Below are 19,341 nucleotides of genomic sequence, written 5' to 3' on the forward strand. Positions count from 1 at the left end.
TGTCTTGTCCCTGTCCTGTGTCAGTAGGGGGAAGTAGTAACTAAGACCTTCCGTGGTTTAGATACTAAGTGCTTTCATTGGAGTATTTTTGTCCACCCTCCTTTCTATCCCTCTTTGACATCAGCAAGAAGTTTTATTTATATTCTGGTATGAGCTATTATATCTACTACGGAAAATTACTGACAACTGCTTTGTCAGTGACACTTATGTCCAAGTAAATCTACTTATTTTACAACATTTTTTGTTAATCTGGATTAAAATATTGCAGGTGCTTCTCTCTGAAAGATATTAATGTTGTTTCAATTAGGCTAATCTCTGTAACAGCAGTTTTCTAAAAATTGCAGTGATGGTGGCTTCGAGGCATGCAGTGTGAGCAAGGACACCTCTCGCTCCCCATCCAGACCTCAGGCTGTGTCTCCAAATCCTGTGCCTGCTCCGAGCAGAGCCAGTTTAGCTCCACCCTCTCAGCAGTCCAGCCCTTATTTATATGAAGTCTGTGGTCCAACTGGCTTCAGATGTCGTGTGTATGTGCGTGTGCCTGCCTCCTGAGTGTGTGAGACGAGCTGGGATCATGAGCCAGGGTTGTTCCAAGTGGTTTTAATCAGCAGCCCATTAGAGGGGAACGGAAAACTTCAAACAGGGTAAGAACCAAGTAAGTAAACCTAACTTTGAACTTGCAATCTGGACAAAACAAATGCAAATGAAAATCTTCATAGTCTGTCAGTTTTCAGATAAATTATCACTTTTAGAGAGAAAGCTGTGCATTTTAACAGGAAGGAGGAAATTTAAAAGGACTGGAATGAAGGAAACTGTAAAAACAAAGTGGGAATTGAGAATGCAAGAGAGACAAAACAGCAAACGACTGTTCACAAAGTTGGTACACTCTCTTACTTTTTTCAGCTGTGGACAGGACATGTTAAGCTTTAACCTCTTGCTTTCTTGAATACTATTGTCTGGCTGAGTAAGTAGTTCCTTTTGCAAAGGGGGTGAAGATTTCTGCTCCTCACCTGTCTGCTGGCAGGTTTGTTTTCCTGAGAGCATGGAGTGGAAGAGCTCTCCACAGCTCCTTGCAGGATGCCACATGGCATGCTGCAGTTTGCTGCTGCTCACTTGCTGTTTTTTTGCAGGTCATTCCAGTACCTCCATGGGAAGGTGTTCCCCAAACCTGTGCTCCTCTGGAATTTGTGACTTCTTGCTTGGCACCAGGAAAATACCCAGCAGCAGAAATGGGAAAATGCATGCTAGTTTTGGGTAAAGCGTGCCTTTGACTTATTTTACTCTGGCAAGACGTGGCTACTTGGACTGCATCTGCAATGTGGCAAAGGGCAAAGTGAGGTTGGCAAAGAGGCCATGCTTTGTGGGCACATCCCCAGATGCCGCAGGCTTTGTCGCCCTCGTCCCTTCCTTCTGGCCTTAGTGGTGGCCCTCTGTCTGTTCTGCCAGACCCTGACTCCTCTCATGACCAGCAGCATCCTTTCAGCAGTCGTTAATGGGATTGCACCCAACAAACTGACTAAAACACAGCAAGGAAGATACAAGGAGATCTCCCCAAGCACTGTTCACTGCTTCCTCCCTGGCAGCAATTCAGAGACAGTGAAAAAGGTAAGTCAGCTGAAGCAGAGTGCTGAGCAATAATTAGCAAAGCGAGGGATAGCAAGTCTGGCAGGATCATCTGAGTCCAGCTAAAATTAGCCTAAGGTTGGAAGTCTGGGATCTGTATACAAACAAATGGGTGATCTAATGACAGCGGCATATGCGCAAGCACATTCCCATTACCAGCTCCTCAGTGTGCTGTTATTAACACAGGAATCCTGAAATCTTCAACTGAAATGTGGCATTGCTCTGTGACTCCAGCAAGATTTCAGTTTGCTGCACAGACCATACTTTATTTTGGCTTTGGGAATTGGTTTAGAGGCTTTACAGTACAGGCACGTAAATCAGGAGCCAGTGGGGTTTCATGGAAGTGACTGAGGCTGTTAATTGGCCCAGGGACTGCAGCTGCCCTGTATTAAAGTTATCTGCTTGTCAGCTCTGAAATTTATTTCGATTCTGCTGAGAAGCTAAATTTAACTGCATTTGAGAAATAAAAGAAACATTTTTTATATTTTCAAATCACACTATATACTTCGGAATCTCTGTCTCACAAATTTTGCTTTGTCCATAGGTTACCTGACTTCATGTTTATTTTGTATAGGGGTCCTAGGATGGGTATTAAAACCTAACAAATGGAGACACTGTTATTTTTGTTGGGCAATGTAGTTTGTTAAATGGTCTCCAGACTGAGGTAGTTATTTTTACTCTGGAGTCTGTGATCAGCACTAGCACAAATGTTTCAAGTTTCCTTCAGTCCTACAGAGGAGCTGCTAACAGTGCAGCAAATACCACACTGTCAAATTATCATTATGCTAACATTTTATATACAACTGTAGCAGAACTGTAAAAAATCTGTGACCTCACAGATTATGGACAGCAACCACATAAAGCAGTTCATATTAAAAAAAAAAAAAAAAAAAAGGCTGCTTCTTTGATTAGACAGAGTTCACAGTCTAAAAGGTCAGCAATATTGATTTTAGGAGAGCAGCTGTAAAGTGCATCTTCTGCAACAATCAAAAACAGATATGTGGAATAACTGTGGCATGAACTCTTTAACCTTAACTCTTAAAATACCGTTTTTTTTCTTATAGCACATGCTGCATTTGTCATAATTTTATATTTTAATGAACTTTTAGTACACTAGGTACCCAGATTCAGATTTGATCTGCAATATGACATAAATAATTTCATCTTAAAGGGAGATAAGCACAGCTGACATATGTGGGTTGCATTGTTTTACGTCTATAGGTACACTGCATTCCTTTTTACTCATTGCTATTGTAATGACAAAGAACATTTCATACCCTGGGTTACTTAATGTCTGCAAGAACTGGGGAAATAATGGCAGAGTTTTGCTAGTATGCTGTTTGGCTGAAAATATCTGTAATATCTTCTTTTCCAAATTGCCTGAGAAAAAAATGCAGATTGACATCAAACTTGGTGTGCTGGCCATTTGAAATGAGAAGAAAGCTTTTGTTTTTACAACATGCTGTACTTACTGCTCTCCAGCATATGTGGTTGGATGTGACTATCACATGCACATGCTGGACCTGGACCTGTAGTACAGATGTGGGTATATTAACCCTTAGAGGTATATTTTCCAGGGCTGTGCTACCTTAACACATTCCTTTTCAAGTTCTTAGGACCACCCATAACTGGCTCTCTATTTGTCTTGAATTTTTCCTCTACAGCATGATGAACAAAATGTCTTGCACATGTTGGGACGTTACTCTAAGTTGCTCTCTGTTTCCCAACTTTCTCTGCTGGTTGTGTGGGCTGAATAATAATCTCAGAGAACAGAAAAGACAAACAACACCAAAAATATCTGCTACTTTGCTTTGAAAGTGTGTTCTTGAACTGTGTGTTTTCATCCACTGCTGATATTCAGATAGCTGAACTGTTATCTGGCTTGATTTTATTGGGCACTCAGTAACATCTAAGACAGATGTCACAGTTGAAACTTTACACTGTTTTATTTTACAGTCACATGCCCACGACGGTAGCTAGTTTGGAAACAACTTTTCATTAAAGCTCCGGTTAAAATCTTCATTTATGAATCTGGGAAAATACTTTAAAATACAGTTATTCACATTGGTAATTAACTAGTCATACATGTATTCTTATTCTACAAATAGTCCAGCAAGAAAATTTAAATGCATTAAAAAAGAATCTATTATACAGTTAAACAGTGACTTAAAGCAAACACTGCATCATGTCTGATTAAATTAAAGTTCATGAATAAATTTAAAGGAAAATAAGACCCTGCTGGAGATAATATTCTTTAGGTAACGCATAGTGTTTATGGGTTTTGAGCCATAGCATGTCACACTGCAGATTCTCTTCTGGGTAGGGGCAGGTTTTGTTCTTGCTTCCTTCAGAAAAACAACCAGTATTATGTTGAGTCTGTTGTGAGAATTTGGTTCTGATTGTTATTAGAGGGGCAAAATCCCCTTTCAAAGCCCAATAATTTCTTACTTCAGAGTATGCATAGCACTAAGTGCCTCAAAAAAACCCCATAAAACTAAACAAAAAAAAAAAAAAAAAAAACCCTGGCATCTTTTATGAGTCATTTTTTGGAAGCAAAGGAAGAGATCTGAGGAAAAGTCCAGCTTTGCCAATGCATCTCTGATATCAACATTTTGGACAGTTACAGACAAGTGTGGAAGAAGCATGGGGATGGACATTGCCAATTACGTCTGTAAAAGTGTCTTTAACTACATCCAGGATGCTCTGGGATGGAGCCCTTCCTGTTGGGTACATAGTGCAAGCTGTCTTCTTTAAATTGCAAAAATTCAGATTTCATTCATAGCCTGGGAAACCAGACAGAGCTCCTAGTACTCCTCTCTCAGGTATCACACGTTACAGGAGTTTTAAAAGCTGCTGGGGATCTTATCCTGTGGCTTTAAATTCACAGGAATAGAGGTCAACATTTTCTAGTACAAAATTAAATGTTAATATCTGAAGCATGAAAAATAGAAGGCTCATTTCTGAATTTTGAGCATTAAAGGCATTAGAGAGTGATATCACATCTAGCAGCAAGCTGTCTGCAGGTTTAGCAGGGCCCTCTTACCTCCCAAATGATAAAATACTTGTGAATATATATAGTAAGGAGAAGAGCTGGTGCTGTAGCACCAAAACTGGAATAGGTATCAACAAAAAACCCCAAAACCATACAAGCCCTCTGTGTTGTTTGCCTGGCACGGTATTGTGCCAGAAATACTTTTGGTACCAGCCAGCTGTAATACTGTTACACTTCTCTTAAGTAATTTAGCTCTGCTTCTCAGCCAGTTTTGAGAAGAGCTAATTATCTGGTTAAGCTGTGTTTCCACTCTCAGAATTAAGTCAGCCAGAGGCAATTTAGATGTCTCTGCACATGAGTAATTTTGCCCAGGGAGATGGTGAACCTCTGCTGAGTAGAAGGAATATGGACCATATTGCTATTAGGAGGGCAGATACCTGGTGTTCAGTTGCTTTCCCAGTAAGAGAAGAGCCACAACCACTTTTCCTTTTTTCTTAAAAGACCCAGTCCCCAAGCCATTAGGCTTTACATCCAGGTTGAAATTGTGAGCCTGGTTCACCATATTGGCAATGGGATTTTCTGTTTCATCCTGGAAAGCAAATTCTCTCTTTAGTTCTTCCACAGCTGGAGAGAAAAGAGGAGGAAATTATTAATCACCTTTCATAGTTTTTACTCCTGTGATAGGCACTTTTTTGGCATACTAGCTCTCCAGCCACTGCAAATGTATTAAAAAAAAAGAAATTCAGATTTTAAATTGGGTTTTGAAGGAGATTAATTATTTCATGGATACACACAAGACTCTTGCTTCACATCCCCACACCATTTAGGGCCAGCTGAGAACAAGAAAACAAAGAAGATACACAGCTGATTATATGAGAACTTGATGAGTAGGTTAGGCTGGCATCCAAATAATGAAATACCACAGGTGTGGTGAAAAAAAGCTGTCTTCCTTTTAAGGCCCTGAACCTGCCACTTATGCTTTGTCTAAAAGATGTATCTCAAAGAGGAATTATATTGAAGTGAGCAAACAGGAAGGGAATAAAAGGGTTTTTATGGCTTCATTCTGAAGAAACAGGAGAGGATATAATTTCCTAGGAGTGGACAGTGTGAAAGATCCAAGATAATGACAGCTTAATGTGGCCATATCTCAAATATACTATTTTTATAGAAAAATAAAGGAAAAAAAGAAAGAAAAAAAAAAGAGAAACATCACAATTTAGTCTTAACCAACATCTAGAGGAAGATACAGTTGAGCATCTTGCATAGGTTACTGGCCCAGGCATCTATATTTGAAAATTGGCAGTCAAATTACTGAAAAGCTGAGAAAATGTTACTAGAACATTAGAACTCTGGACATCCAGAGTGGAATTATCCTCTCTTTACTTGAGTGCTCCACTCTGTCAGAGGCAGAAAGCTGGACTTCATAATCAATGGAAATTACTACCTCTAATGCAAAATTCATCGTGAATTAATGCAGACATTTAAAACAAATCTAGTGAAGTTCATCCTCTAAAGACTTCTTTTCTATTGATTTTTTTTTTTTTGATGGAATATGCCTGCTTCAGACAGAATAAGCAGGGAACAAAGTAGATAGGAGCAGAGTCTGTTATGGAAGAAGGCATGAGGAAAGAAAGCAGATGTGGGAAGAGAGTAGGGAACTACAGTTGCAAAGTAATAGTAACCTCAGAAGGTACAGAAGAGATTGTGTGCAGGGACGGTCAAATATGTGCAAGGGAAGAGAAAGGGAGATGAGAATGGAAATGGAAAGAAAAGAAGACAAAGCTAATGAGAACTTTTGAAATGTAAATATGTGAAAAAGGAGAATTGAAGCTTGATGATAGAATGAGAAGGGATGATTTTTGCTATTATGCAGGATGGAGCGTGGTGAGAGCTCTGGATAGAAAAGATTACATTATGCATAATAAGGTTTAATACATTTTTAAGTATATGTAACTTAAAAACTGTATTTATTTTATAGAATAAGTAGGGGGATGAGAACTTTTCACAAAAGGATAAAGAACTTTGCTGGTATGAAACCTGCTGTTACTAGAAAGCAATCAACATAGGGTATGGTATCAGTGACTGGTTTCCTTGGAATCATACCACATTCACATTGCACCCTATGAAAGCAGGACATGTAAGTGTAAAATGCAAACAGCACTGAGGAAACAACTATTTTTACTGAGCAGATAGCTAGAGATATTCTGGTGATAAAGGGCAAGGCTATTGTGGTAGCAGTCAGGAAAGAGGGGCAGGGTGGAGACTTTGCAGGAAGGGGACTTTGAGAGGGACACATGAAGAGCAAATGGAGGCAGAATCTTACTCATATACTTCACTGGAACTTCCTTCAAAATGTGGTGTTTTGATAAGATGGTGGGATTGGCTCATTGTCTGTTCTCAAGACAGGGCAGTTGACACCACGTACTACATGCAGGCATAAAACAAAAAGCATTTTGATAAAATAGCTCTGTGCTTCCTGCTCACAGTGTTGGTGAAGACTGTGCAAATAATTCCAGTTTTGCTCTTGGATTTATAGTCATCAGAAGACAGCCATCAAAGTAATGCCAATAATCTAATTGCTTGTTCTGTATTTATCCAACAAACAATTCAAAGCAGAATTACATTTCAGCCGTTTCATTCTACAACCCAGTCCTTTCTGATTAGGAAATCCAACAGAACATAAAGCTAACACATTTAAATATCCTCCAGAAAGTGAAACAGGAAATTAACTTCTCTCTTACTTCTTGATACAGGAGCTATGCACACTTTAAATATAATGGTAGCATGAACAACTTACTATTTCTATGAAGTTTTATGCAAACACAAAAAGGAATTTAGAAGTCACATTTGGAGCTAATAAACATCTGCATAGTCCCATAAATGAATGGCTTGGGGCATTAGAACCACATGCTAAGTTTTTATTATCACTCTTCTGATTGATGCTGTTTAATAATAGTGCAGTATTTTCTAGGAGTCCCATTCACGTATTTTTTTGTAATGTTGTTTTGCTAGGTGGTATGTAGTAGCAAAGATAGATGCTGAATTCCTTTGCTAGGTAAATGGGAATTCAGGCTGTTCACTGCCTGTGAATATTGCTAATAGTGCCGGCCTTGTTTTTATAAGGCTGGTTCTATTTTGTGGTATTTTTGTTGCACTCCACTTTCATGCAAAGGCCTTTTGGTTTACATTGTGGCTCATACACCTCTTTTGCAGCTGCTCAGTACCTACAGGAAGCAGTGGGGTTAAAGTAAGCTGCAGTCAAGTTATTTGAAGCTACTGCACCAAGTCTCTGACAGTCTTGGCTAGCTCAGTGTGAAAAGTGGCTGCTTGTAATCAACACAGGGACTAATGACACCAGAAATGCGTAGCTGAAAAGATGATTCACAGTTTTTGAGTTCTTTCCTGAGAGAAGCTTAGGCTGACATGAGTTGGGCCATTATGTTAGGATGAAGAATTTTGTTCCTGCAGTTGAAGTGATGGTCAGTGAAATTCTATGGCAACAGTTCAAACTGTATATTTGCATCTTTTCCAGGCATAGACAATGCATCAATATTTATGGAATTATGTAATCTTGGAATCTGAAAGAACTTCCGAGGAACTGTTTTGCTCTCTTCAACTTGAAATATCTTCACTATTTTCTTACAAAAGCAGTAATTATACATCATAAGATTCAGTTACTGACCAAATTCTAGGTTTTTGGAACAACCCAGAAATTCTGTGCAAGGGAGGAAAGATTAGAGACTAGTAGAATCAATTATATACTTACACATTCATGACCTAGAATTGGATATACTGGTTTCAAGGGAAACGTGAAAACATTTTCTTTTTAACAGAGAACTTCACAGCTATGTGGAAGTTGCAGACAGACAGAACTAAGACTTGCAACTCTGATAATGGGTGTCTATTTTCAGTTGCACAAGGATGATTACATAATTCTTCAGCTTTCATATTATATAAACTGGGCCTTTTATCTTGTTTGCTAAAACATCAAAGGAATATACATTTGATACAATATTTTTTAAAGAATCTTTAATTTTAATGGAACTCAATTTGTTTTCTTTTGTGTTTTTCATGTTATTTTGTAAACTGAAAACAAAATTACAAAATCCTTTTTTATGCATTTTTATTTACTTTACAGCCCATTCTGGTTTGTTTGGACCAGTTGTTCAGGCTGTGGATCATCTGTGTAACAGCCAATTGCACTAAAATGAGGTCAGTGACTCAGCTAAGTGCAGTGTTTTGTAAGCTGTAAGAGCAGGTATATCATGTCAAAGCTGACATAGGTCTCATCCAAAATCATATGGGAAATCTCAGTCTTGCTGTAAAGCCTCATTAATTTCTGTGGAGACAAACACACAATTTTCTAGGTATGACATGGGCTGCAGATGTTCTTTACCAATCCCTTTCACATAAGATACACTGAATCTGTAATAAACTGAGCCTGCTAACAAATAGTCTGAGCCTTCAAACTGAGAAAGAGCTACAAAAAATGGTTGGGACATGGGAACACTTGACCACTTACCAATTATTCTCAAATTTTCAAAATGTTATGGATCCATTTTTTTTGTGTCTGAGTCTGTTGTACATTAAAATCACAGGGATGCCAAAAAAATCAGAACCATAAAACGTGGAAATATGTGAACAGCTTATTTTCATCTATTGGACGCTGCTTCTCTTGTACCAACTCTCTGCCCAGACCTCATTTTTATGATTGAGAAACATTTTATGAAAACCAGCAGACTCTTTAAATATATAAACATGACTGCTATTGCTATAATATTGGAAATTCTGAAAAACATCCAGTAGTAACTAGATCAGCATGTCCAGTGATGCAAGGCATTTTGTATAGAGCTTTGGAAAAAAGTATGGAATCACTTGCTACAAGCATGCAGTTGGCCAGATTTTTTTTAAATTCTGTGTAGCTGACAACCCACCCTACACTGCACTGACTTGGCAAACAGAGAGGACACGTTGCATCTTGTAACCTGGCCTGCAAATAGCTATTAAAGGACAGGGCAGAGAAAATAAATTTGGCATCACTATGCATGGATCTCAAGCAAGTACCCTAAAAGGTGTGGAGATACTTAATATTATTTAATAGTACCAGATTAGACATCATGTCAAGCTGTTAAATTTAGGCCCTTGAATTGCCTCTGTGTCCCAGAGACGCCGTTGCTCTTCGGGAAGCTGGTGGATGGAAGTGCCGGTACCCGGCTGCCGGGCGGGGGCGAGGGCCGCGGCACGGCCGAGTGTGTGTGGCCCTGCTCGGTCCCTCTCGGCGCTGCGGCAGCAGGCTTGGGACTCAGGGGCTTTTGTGTGTCTCTGGAGTGAGCAGTGAGCGTCCCAAGAAGAGCCCTCCGCAGAAGCTGGTGCTGTGCTGTCTGTGAGGGCTGCCGCAAGCCCTCTGATGACCCATGCCGGGGACGGCGCCCGCTGGGAGCCGGTCCTTGCGTGGGCCCCGTGGAGCCGCTCGGGGCCATTTCCTTTGTGTTTTGTGGAAATGACCCAGGCCACTGCCACTGCCTGAACTTCCTCTTTTTTTTTTTTTTCTTTTTTCTTTTTTTTTTTTTTTTATGCCGCTATCGATGTTCTGTTGAACATTCGTCACTGCCAAACCAGAGCGCTGTAAACATTTCAGCCCTTCCCCAGGGACCTGAGGAAGATGCCTTCTGCATCAAGGCTGACGGGTTGCGGCGGGATCTTCCCTGGCAGATCCCGCTGCCGGCGGGCGGGCTGAGCCCCTGGGGCCGCCCCGGGGCTGGTTGGTCCCCGTCCCTTTGCCTCGTCCCTGTTGCAGCAGATGTGCGAGTGGGGGAGCCCTGGGATGCTGACCTTGGAGTATTGACCGTAGGGGAATGGAGTCATTGATGGGTGCCTGAGGCAGGACCTCTTAATGATTGAAGCAAAATACTTCAGAGGTGGCACTGCAGGAGGCTTTGCTTCCACGAAGAAAGGTGTGTTTTCCTGGCATAACAGAAGTGTGGTAATTGTTAGTGAAGAGGGGGGCACACAAAGTGACCCCACATCCAAGGCAGGACCCTCGCCCTAGGCCGCGCTGGGAGGGACAGGAGTGGGAGAAGCCGTAATCTCCTGCAGAAGTGGAACAGGATCAGGGATGTGCCCTGGTCTGCAGCCCCTCTGTACTCCTCATGTGTCCTCAGTTCACCCCACAGCGCTGGCCCCTGCAGCACACGAGGGATGGGAAATGGAATTTTCTTGCAAAATAAAGCAAGAGGTGTCTCTATTTTCTGGGTTTTTTCCACGATGCAAGTGAAATGGAAAGTAGGAAGTATCTGGCTGGAATGCCTGGAAGAGAAGGGAGAGAGCAGAAGAGGGGGGCTGGGACAAGGGCTGGATTTAGGAACAGGGAGGGAGGGAGGGAAATGAAGAGGAAGGGCTGCCAGCAGCTGCTGGCACTGAAAGAGAACAGGAAATACAGAAGATAAGAGTAGAGAAAGGAGGGGCAAAGGCAGAAGGGGGACAAGAGTGATGTTGCTGTGGTGGGCAAGGGCCATCGGAGGCTCTAACACTGTGCTTGCCACCTGATTAATGTGTTTTAAAAATTCTGGGACGTCAGGAACACTATCAAACAGGTGACCTAACACGATTCTGATTACTTCACCCTGTGCTGTTTGTGCTTATTCTGGCCAGCAACCTTTACTTGAATGTCTCAGTTTCTAAACTAGTTTTGGGTTGCACACTTAGCAAATATGTGTGGAATACTCTGATAGTGTTGTATTGAGATTTTTTCATGGTCCCTTCATCAATGATGATAACATTTTCCAAGTGCTCTGGAGCAAAAGAAGATGTGGTGTTAGAAGCTAAGGTCTCTGAAATAGTTTGTGCTCTTTACTGCTGCAGAGAAGCTTACACTTCAGCCAAGCACAATGTAAAACTGCATCCCACACTCAGGGGACACACTGCTGAGAAGAGTGACTTTAGCACTAGATCCCAGGCCTGTAAACAACTGGACACATCTTGAATGACATTTCTTTGTATCAAAGTATCTGTCTCTTTTCAGTCTAGTCTACTGTGCAAAAAATGGTGGTGACTTGTTTGTGTAGTGCTTCCTATCTTCAGTGATAAGCCTACTAAAATTAGAAGTTATGGAATAACTTAGTTTTTAAACTGCTGACAACTGTCAGGTTGAAATTCACAAACTTGCGAAGAACTAATTTCATGTCCTGAATTTAATCCCTGCTGGTATGTTTCAATCCTAAAGACAACTATGTTTCGCCAAAAGAAAGTCTTGTGTTTTAGCGGTGTTTTTATTGCAAAAGAACAGCTAGACTGGCAGTGATTGAAACATGGACCAAGCAGTGATACTATAAGGACATGTATTAGTAAAAGGCACTGATATTTATACTGTTTTAGCTTCTGCATAACAATTTTCACTTGTTTTGTCTACCTGCTAGCTAATGCAGGAAGCCACAATGTTGCTTCTTCTTTTACGCAATTGCTTACCACAGCAGGATGTTCCATAATCTTCAGCAGAGTGTTCTATCCTTTGCAGAAGGATGTGATTTCTGCAGTTCTTATTTCTCATGACTCCTGCTGGACCAGCTTCAGTAAGTCAGCTATGCTGTTCATGTCGTTTAACTCATTCTGCTCTGCAACACTAGACTGTTGCAGATATTCGTGTCCTAATTCCCACATGGACCATCCTATTTTTATGCTTTATTTTATTGGGGTTTGAACAGCAACGTTTTGGTATTGGGGGGATGGCTACCATGGTGGCTTCTGTGAGAAGCTGCCAGAAGCTTCCCTCATGTCCCACAGAGTCAATGCCAGCCAATTCCAAGACAGACCTGCCACTGGCCAAGGCTGAGCCCATCAGTGATGGTGGTAGCAGCTCTGGAACAACAGATTTAAAAAGGGGAAAAAAGCGACTGTGCAACCGCAACCAGAGGGAGGAGTGAGGATGCATGGGAGGAACAACTCTGCAGACACCAGGTCAGTGAAGAAGGAGGCGGAGGAGGTGCTTCAGGCACCAGAGCAGAGAGTCCACTTCAGAATGTGTTGAAGACTGTGGTGGGGCAGGCTGTCCACTGCAGTCCACGGCGGTCCACAGTGGAGTAGGGATCCACTAGCAGGCCATGGAGTACCCATGCTGTTCCTGATGGATTGGGCCCCATGGAAGAGGCCCACGCTGCAACAGTTTGAAGAACTGCAGCCTGTAGGAAGACCTCATGTTGGAGAAGTTAATGAAGGACTGTCTTCCATGGGTGGTACCCCACACTGGAGCAGGGGAAGAGTGTGAGGAGTCCTCCTCCTGAGGAGGAAGGAGCAGCAGAGACAGTGCATGATGAGCTGAGAAAGCCCCTGATCCCAGCCCCCCTGCTCCACTGAGGGAGAGGTAGAGAATTTGGGAGGGAAGTTGAACCTGGGAAGAAGGGGGGTGGGGGAAAAGTGTTTTAAGGTTTGGTTTTATTTCTGATTATCTCACTCTAATTCCATTTATTATCAATAAAAATCAGTTTTCCCAAGCTGAGTCTGTTTTGCCTGTGACAGTAATCAATGAATGATCTCTCCCTGTTCTGATCTCTACCCGCAAGATTTCACTCTACTTTTTCCTGCTGTCCAGTTGAAAAGGGGAATGATAGGCTGGCTTTGGTGGGCACCTGACTTCCAGACAGGGTCAACCCACCACACTTATTTCAGACATAAAATATCCCCCTTACCCAAAGATCTGATGGTAATGGCCCAGTAATTTGTCCTTTTCAGCAATTAATGTTATGCTTGCTCTATGACTGTGTGTTTGGGGTGCCTCTTCTCCATTTTTCTCTTTCAAGAAACTCATGCCCCAGGGTAGCTATAGAGGATGGATTTTCTCTAGATGCCATTGTGCCTAGGCACCATATGGGAAGACAGTAAGTGGTAGATAATGCAAATGTTCCTTGGGATTCATTGGCGACATCAGATACCTTTCCACTTGCTCCTATATACAAGTCTCTCTGCCAGTCCTCCTATGGGCTAGATCATGTTGGACTGATAAGGCAATAAGGTACTGACAAGGTTACATTTAACTTTCTAGAGCACAGTAATCTCCAGTACTGTTTAGGATTCCTGTGTATGATTTTACCCCCGGACTCTTCTTACTTTTCTTAATAATGCTGCATAGCCCAACTCAGATTCCTGCACTTACTATCTGCATAGGACCCACATTCCATGGAACAGTTCACATGGGACCTAGCAAGCCCTCTCTGTTTAGGTGACTGCAGCCACGAAGTCAAAGTCAGACGGCAATTGCTGTTACCAGCTCACCAGGGCAGCCCAGTTTTCAGGAAAAGTTGTTTCCAGGAAGGGAAGCCCATGGTTTAAAGATCCTTCAGTGCTACCCAGAGCTTTCAAACCTTTATAGTATCAGTCCAAAATGAAGATAGAAAAAACGGAGAGGCAGACAAAATAGAATTTGTGGTCTGAAGTCCCTGATATAAAGAGAATTCTTAATTATACTAGAACTATTTCCCATGTTGTCACAGTAAGTTACTAGCTTCTTTTTGTGAAAAACAACTTTATTTTATACTGTTGAGGAGTCCTATCTTTACAACCATTGTCTTTGCACTGTGTTTGCTGTAGATCCATGACTCCATTCTCCAGTACTTTGGAAGCCACACGAGAAGAGCAGTTCTCTATGCACCTCCTGCTCACCATGAAACTGACCGCCAGCTCTGTCAGCGCATCCTGGCAAAACATGGATATACAGTCACAGTTCTTGAAAACAGGAGACTGGCGGAAGATCTGGGACATGAGGGCCCTTATCACAGTAAGAATAATTAGACTCAGTTGATTTGTTAATTACTAAGAGTGATCACTAAATGTAGAATTGATCCAGTGTTCTTCCACAAACATAAAGTGCATAAACTCTGATAAAAGTAAGGATAGCAACTAAATTCTAGCCCTTCTCAGCTGTGTGGATAATCTTCCACAATTAGGTGATTCTTCTATTAGGTAGAGTTCTATTAGGTATCCTTCTGTAAAAAGAATGCAGCAGAGTAGTTCATCATAGTCTTAACAACTAAACCAGATCAGTTTGGCTCCTGATAACTTCTCAAATGAACTTCATCAATATAACGGAGGGATTTTCAATAGAATGTTTCATAAGAAAACACATACCTGCTACATTTGTTTCCTTATCATTTTCTTTCCTAAAGAAAAGTTGTATGTGTGAAGGTACTTTTTCCTCTAGTAATGTTTTGATTGTTCTGTAAACTTGTTGAAGAACACAATATAGGACAAGTAAATTTTGCACTTGCTGTTGAATCTGGGATAGATTACTGTTGGTTCTCGGTTCCTCTTGAAATTTGATCCACAGTTAAAGCAGACTACTGAAGAATCCTGATCTCTTGCACAAAGGACTGTAGCTTTATTGTGTAGAGTTACAGTGTGCTTGATAGAGAAGCTTGGGCACCAATTATATATGTAATGACCATGTTTGAGTGTTCTTAGACACCTCTGAGGTATGAACTGAAACTGTGATGCCAATTTGGTCTTGGAAGTCAATTTGGGAACTGGAAGGCTTTGAAAAAAATACACAGGCTGCACTTCCATCAGAGGAAAAATGGTGTAGTTAGATATTTCTCGTGCTAAAGGGAGTACTGTTTGTGTCATTCAGGCTTGCAATACACTTCTGGGGCTACCAGAGAGCTCAGGTTTGCTTCAGCTTTAAGCAAACCAGATAATTTCATAGATGAAAACTACAATTACTTAGCATGCTTGAGATTGCTCAAAATTCCATTGCTAATTTCAAGTTTCTTTAAGAAACTTTCTTGAAAATGAGGTACATGTGGTTTTCTTTGGCAGGCTGTACTAAGAAGTAGTAAATTGTCTTCATCTCACTCTTACTTTAATCTAGTTTTATAGTCACCTTTTAGCCATTCCTTGCCTTGAGTACTTTCCGTCTGAAAGTGACAAAACACACCATGTCTGCAGGCTTTGCTAATGTCAGATGGGCTGCAGAGAAAAGATGGTGTCTCTGGGGACCGTGTGCACCATCTCTGTGAAATACTTCTGTTTCAAATGGCCAAGGAAGTGGGTATGCTAAAATCAGTTGAAACCTGTAAAAAAAAAGAAAAAAAAGACTGTACTAGATTTTCCTACAGTGCTGAGTTCAGATTGAAGTTCTCCTGTACAGTTTTTACACTCCAAATATTACCTCTGCAGAAATGAGCTGAACTGTGGATATTTATATTTTACAGGCTAGAACCAGTACTTCCTGTAGTATTTTCCCAGTAATAATAAAAAAAAGTAATGAAAAGGCCTTAGGTATTTTCCAGGAACATCCTACAGCTTTCAGCAGATGTTGGAGTATGTAAAAAAGTCAAATGCTTGCCAACTTAAAGCTAAGAGTAAGACTCTACTAATTCTATTTCATGGCAGCATAAATCTGCCTTTAACTATTCTCTGTTATGTAAGTGCTTAGCTTTAATGTTATGTTTTAAAAACAAGAAGAAAGTAAAAGAGGATGTCTACATACCAACCCAATGATCTTTTCTTACAGCTAAGCAAATTACATTCAAAGTTAATTTTCTTCCCCAGTAGATGATGGAGTTTAATCTTCTGGAAGGGACGGTACTCCTTATTTTGGAGAAGGGTATTTTGAGCTATGCTTTGGCATAATATTTTTCTAATAGGAGTGTCATAACTTATTAAAAATATGCTCCTTTGGCCTCAATTAAAAATATATAGATAATGAACTGAGAAACACAGAATGTGAGTGCTGCGAAAAATCTATAAAAAGAGTAATTCCTTATTACTTGGTACTATTTAGCAGCTCTATCGGGTGCTTTTATTTTTTTGTGCAGACTGTCTTACTCGTGTAGCTTTCAAAGTTCATTCTAAATTTGAAAGGATTTTTTGTTTTGAATGGCTGAGAGCCAAGACTCTAGCTGAAGTCATATATGGAAAAAAATTCACCACAAAACATTCCTAACTGGTTTTTTTTGTGCTGGCCTGCTAAGAATTTTGGGACCCATTCTGCTGGTGTTTGAAACCCAAATGTGACAGCTCTGCACACTGATCTTCCAGAAAGGTCCTCAACACCTGGGCTGCAGCACTATGTTGAATTCATTGCTGTCAGGGAGAAACATCAGGGGAATAGTTTTCTTCAGTGGAAATTTTTCACTTACAAACCAACCAAAACCATTTTGAGTTTTGGTAACTGGAAAACAGTTGGCTAAAAAGGAAAAACATAGGGTTTTTTTTTATCATGGCAAAGTGACTGTGGTTTATGGGTTTACTATGAAAAATGCATACAGATGTGTTCTGCAGTAAAACATAAATTATTCAAACCCCTAATTTTTCACTGAAAAATAGCTTTGTCAGTAAATTCTGAAGCAGCTTTGCTTGAACAAAAAGTAGTTGTGCTTTCACCATTCCTTAGCAATTAAACCCACATGGAGGCAAAAGTCCATGGACTGATACCTGTGTCTGCTCTGAGCTGTGAGAGACTTCCTTTTGCAGCAGCCCTAAATGGGCCAGTTTTGCTGTAAATTTAACATGTCTCTTAGTCTGCTGTTGGGATGGAGATAGAGAGGTGGAACTGTGTTAGAACTACGTTAGTAGCAGACGATGGAATAGTCAGATTTTGCAGAGAGCTGGGATTACCACCTTGGGCAATGTTTTAACATGGTCATTATCTCTAGTAAGTATCTGTGGTAAATCCATTTTGAAGTAAGCAGTTCAAAAGAAGTTGCTGATGAGCAAACAGCTCATCATAACAGCTGATAAGAAAGATATCAGGTTGTATTGGCCAGCACATCTGCAAATGGCACATTGTTTTCCAGCTAGTGTGACTGGTGTGTGTCCTTCCTTCCTTCCTTCCTTGCTTCCGAATTCCTTCCGAATTCCTTCCTTCCTTCCGAATTCCTTCCTTCCTTCCGAATTCCTTCCTTCCTTCCTTCCGAATTCCTTCCTTCCGAATTCCTTCCTTCCGAATTCCTTCCGAATTCCTTCCGAATTCCTTCCTTCCTTCCTTCCTTCCTTCCTTCCTTCCGAATTCCTTCCTTCCTTCCGAATTCCTTCCTTCCGAATTCCTTCCTTCCTTCCTTCCGAATTCCTTCCTTCCGAATTCCTTCCTTCCTTCCGAATTCCTTCCTTCCTTCCTTCCTTCCGAATTCCTTCCTTCCGAATTCCTTCCTTCCGAATTCCTTCCTTCCTTCCTTCCTTCCTTCCTAAAATGTGAAAATCTGCTCAGAGAGGCATAGCCTCTGGAACAAGTTATGCATTCACCACAGCCTTGGAGGGGGTTGAAATGGGTGTCATAATCTCATTGAAAATAATAAAAGGATCAGGAGAAGTGAGAAAGCCCCACACTTCCAGGCTTTCTCCTGGGAGATTTGCCATACTGAGCTGTACAAGCCTCTGGGCTTCCTTCCCTCAGCCCAGGACAGAGCTGTGCTGCTCTATTGGAGATGAGTGTGATGGGCCACCTGGCTTCAGAGCCCCCTTAGATCCTCCCAGAGTGGCAAATACCAGAGAAGAACTTGCCAAATGTTTTCCAGGGTCTTCTGCCTTCTTCCCTGTTTTTCCAGTCTGAGAAGCTCTCATCTCTGTTACCACAGTAAAGATTTAACAGGATCTGTGTGTCCCTATGACTCTGTGCTACCCTGCCAATATTTTCACATTTTTTAAAAGGATGGTTTTATCTCAGAAACTTGTTTCACTAATAGGCATTTCTGCCCTCCAAAAATAATGTTCCCTAGTTACTGCCTGCTGCCTGAATCTTTCCTGAATTCCATACTTTGCCCAGATGATATCTTCAAAGATACATAAACTACGTACGTCTTTCCTTACAGAGCCATCAGTTTTTGTGTCCTTTGCTGAATGTGCCTGCCTCATTAGTCATTGGTGACCCTCCCTTAATAGGCGTTTCCTTCATTTCTCAATTCTTCACCTTTACCAATAGTTAAGCAAATCTCAGCAAACTGCAGGCTCCAAGAAATGTGTGCAGTTGTATGTTACACATCTGACTGGCCAATTTTAATTCATTCTGCAGTAACATGCAAAATTCTGTCATTACCACTAGCTCTTGGAGTGGAAAAGATTGTGCATAAGCTCAATGATAGCCCATCAGCTTGGCCATGGAAAAAAGCTCATGTATTCAGGCTCCTGACTGAATGCAGTGTAACATTATATGCTCCCTGCTGCCTTAGAATGTTAGTAATTTGGTGGAAGTTTTTGCAATTGCAATGAGAGACTTTAAAAAAACAATCATAAACCATTTTCATAGTATTGCTTTTACATGATCATTTCCTATTTTTAGAATACTGTAGTTAAGTATTTAAACTTTACTATTGCCTCTTTTTGCAGTTTGAGTGACATCCATTGGAGATTAGCTATTTCCTCTTTTCTGAGATTATCAATATACACTGAATTCTGGTCTGTTTTCTTCCATTTTAAGAGCATGCTGCGTTTAAATACTTGGCTGTGTAAACTAAGCCCTGGTTCCAGCAACTATGAGGATGACCTAGCTTTTTGCAGATGTGGGAGTGGTGCTTGGGTGGAGCTGCACCAGGAACAGGAAGGGCTGGTTGAGACAACAGACCCATGGGAGCAAATCTTAGCGAATCTTGGCCTTTCTCTTTATGTGCCTGGGTTAAGAGATCTGTCTGGTATTTAAAGTGGCACTACTTATGTATTACAGCAAGGAGTAAATACCCCCTCACTGATAAAGCCACCTGACTATATTCAGGCATAACTCATTTTGCTGTGAAATGATGGTTTGAGAC

General features: G+C 41.0%; 1 protein-coding gene across 5 annotated transcripts in view; it reads left to right on the top strand.

Moving 5' to 3' along the window:
- The first annotated feature begins 500 nt into the window (after positions 1-500).
- CPED1 (cadherin like and PC-esterase domain containing 1) overlaps positions 501-19,341 on the top strand; it is a 142,516-nt gene continuing 123,675 nt past the window's right edge. For 2 of the 5 annotated variants that reach the window (XM_032106814.1, XM_032106817.1), the window contains exons 1-3: positions 503-652; positions 1,128-1,602; positions 14,192-14,378. In XM_032106814.1, the coding sequence (XP_031962705.1) occupies positions 1,351-1,602; positions 14,192-14,378 (439 nt within the window). In that variant the 5' untranslated portion in view covers positions 503-652; positions 1,128-1,350. Of the gene's footprint in view, positions 653-1,127; positions 1,603-14,191; positions 14,379-19,341 lie in introns of those variants that run through there. The other 3 variants (XM_032106818.1, XM_032106815.1, XM_032106819.1) reach the window with 3 other exon arrangements.

The sequence above is a fragment of the Corvus moneduloides genome, chromosome 4 (assembly GCF_009650955.1).
Source record: "Corvus moneduloides isolate bCorMon1 chromosome 4, bCorMon1.pri, whole genome shotgun sequence".
In the NCBI taxonomy this organism is placed as follows: Eukaryota; Metazoa; Chordata; class Aves; order Passeriformes; family Corvidae; genus Corvus; species Corvus moneduloides.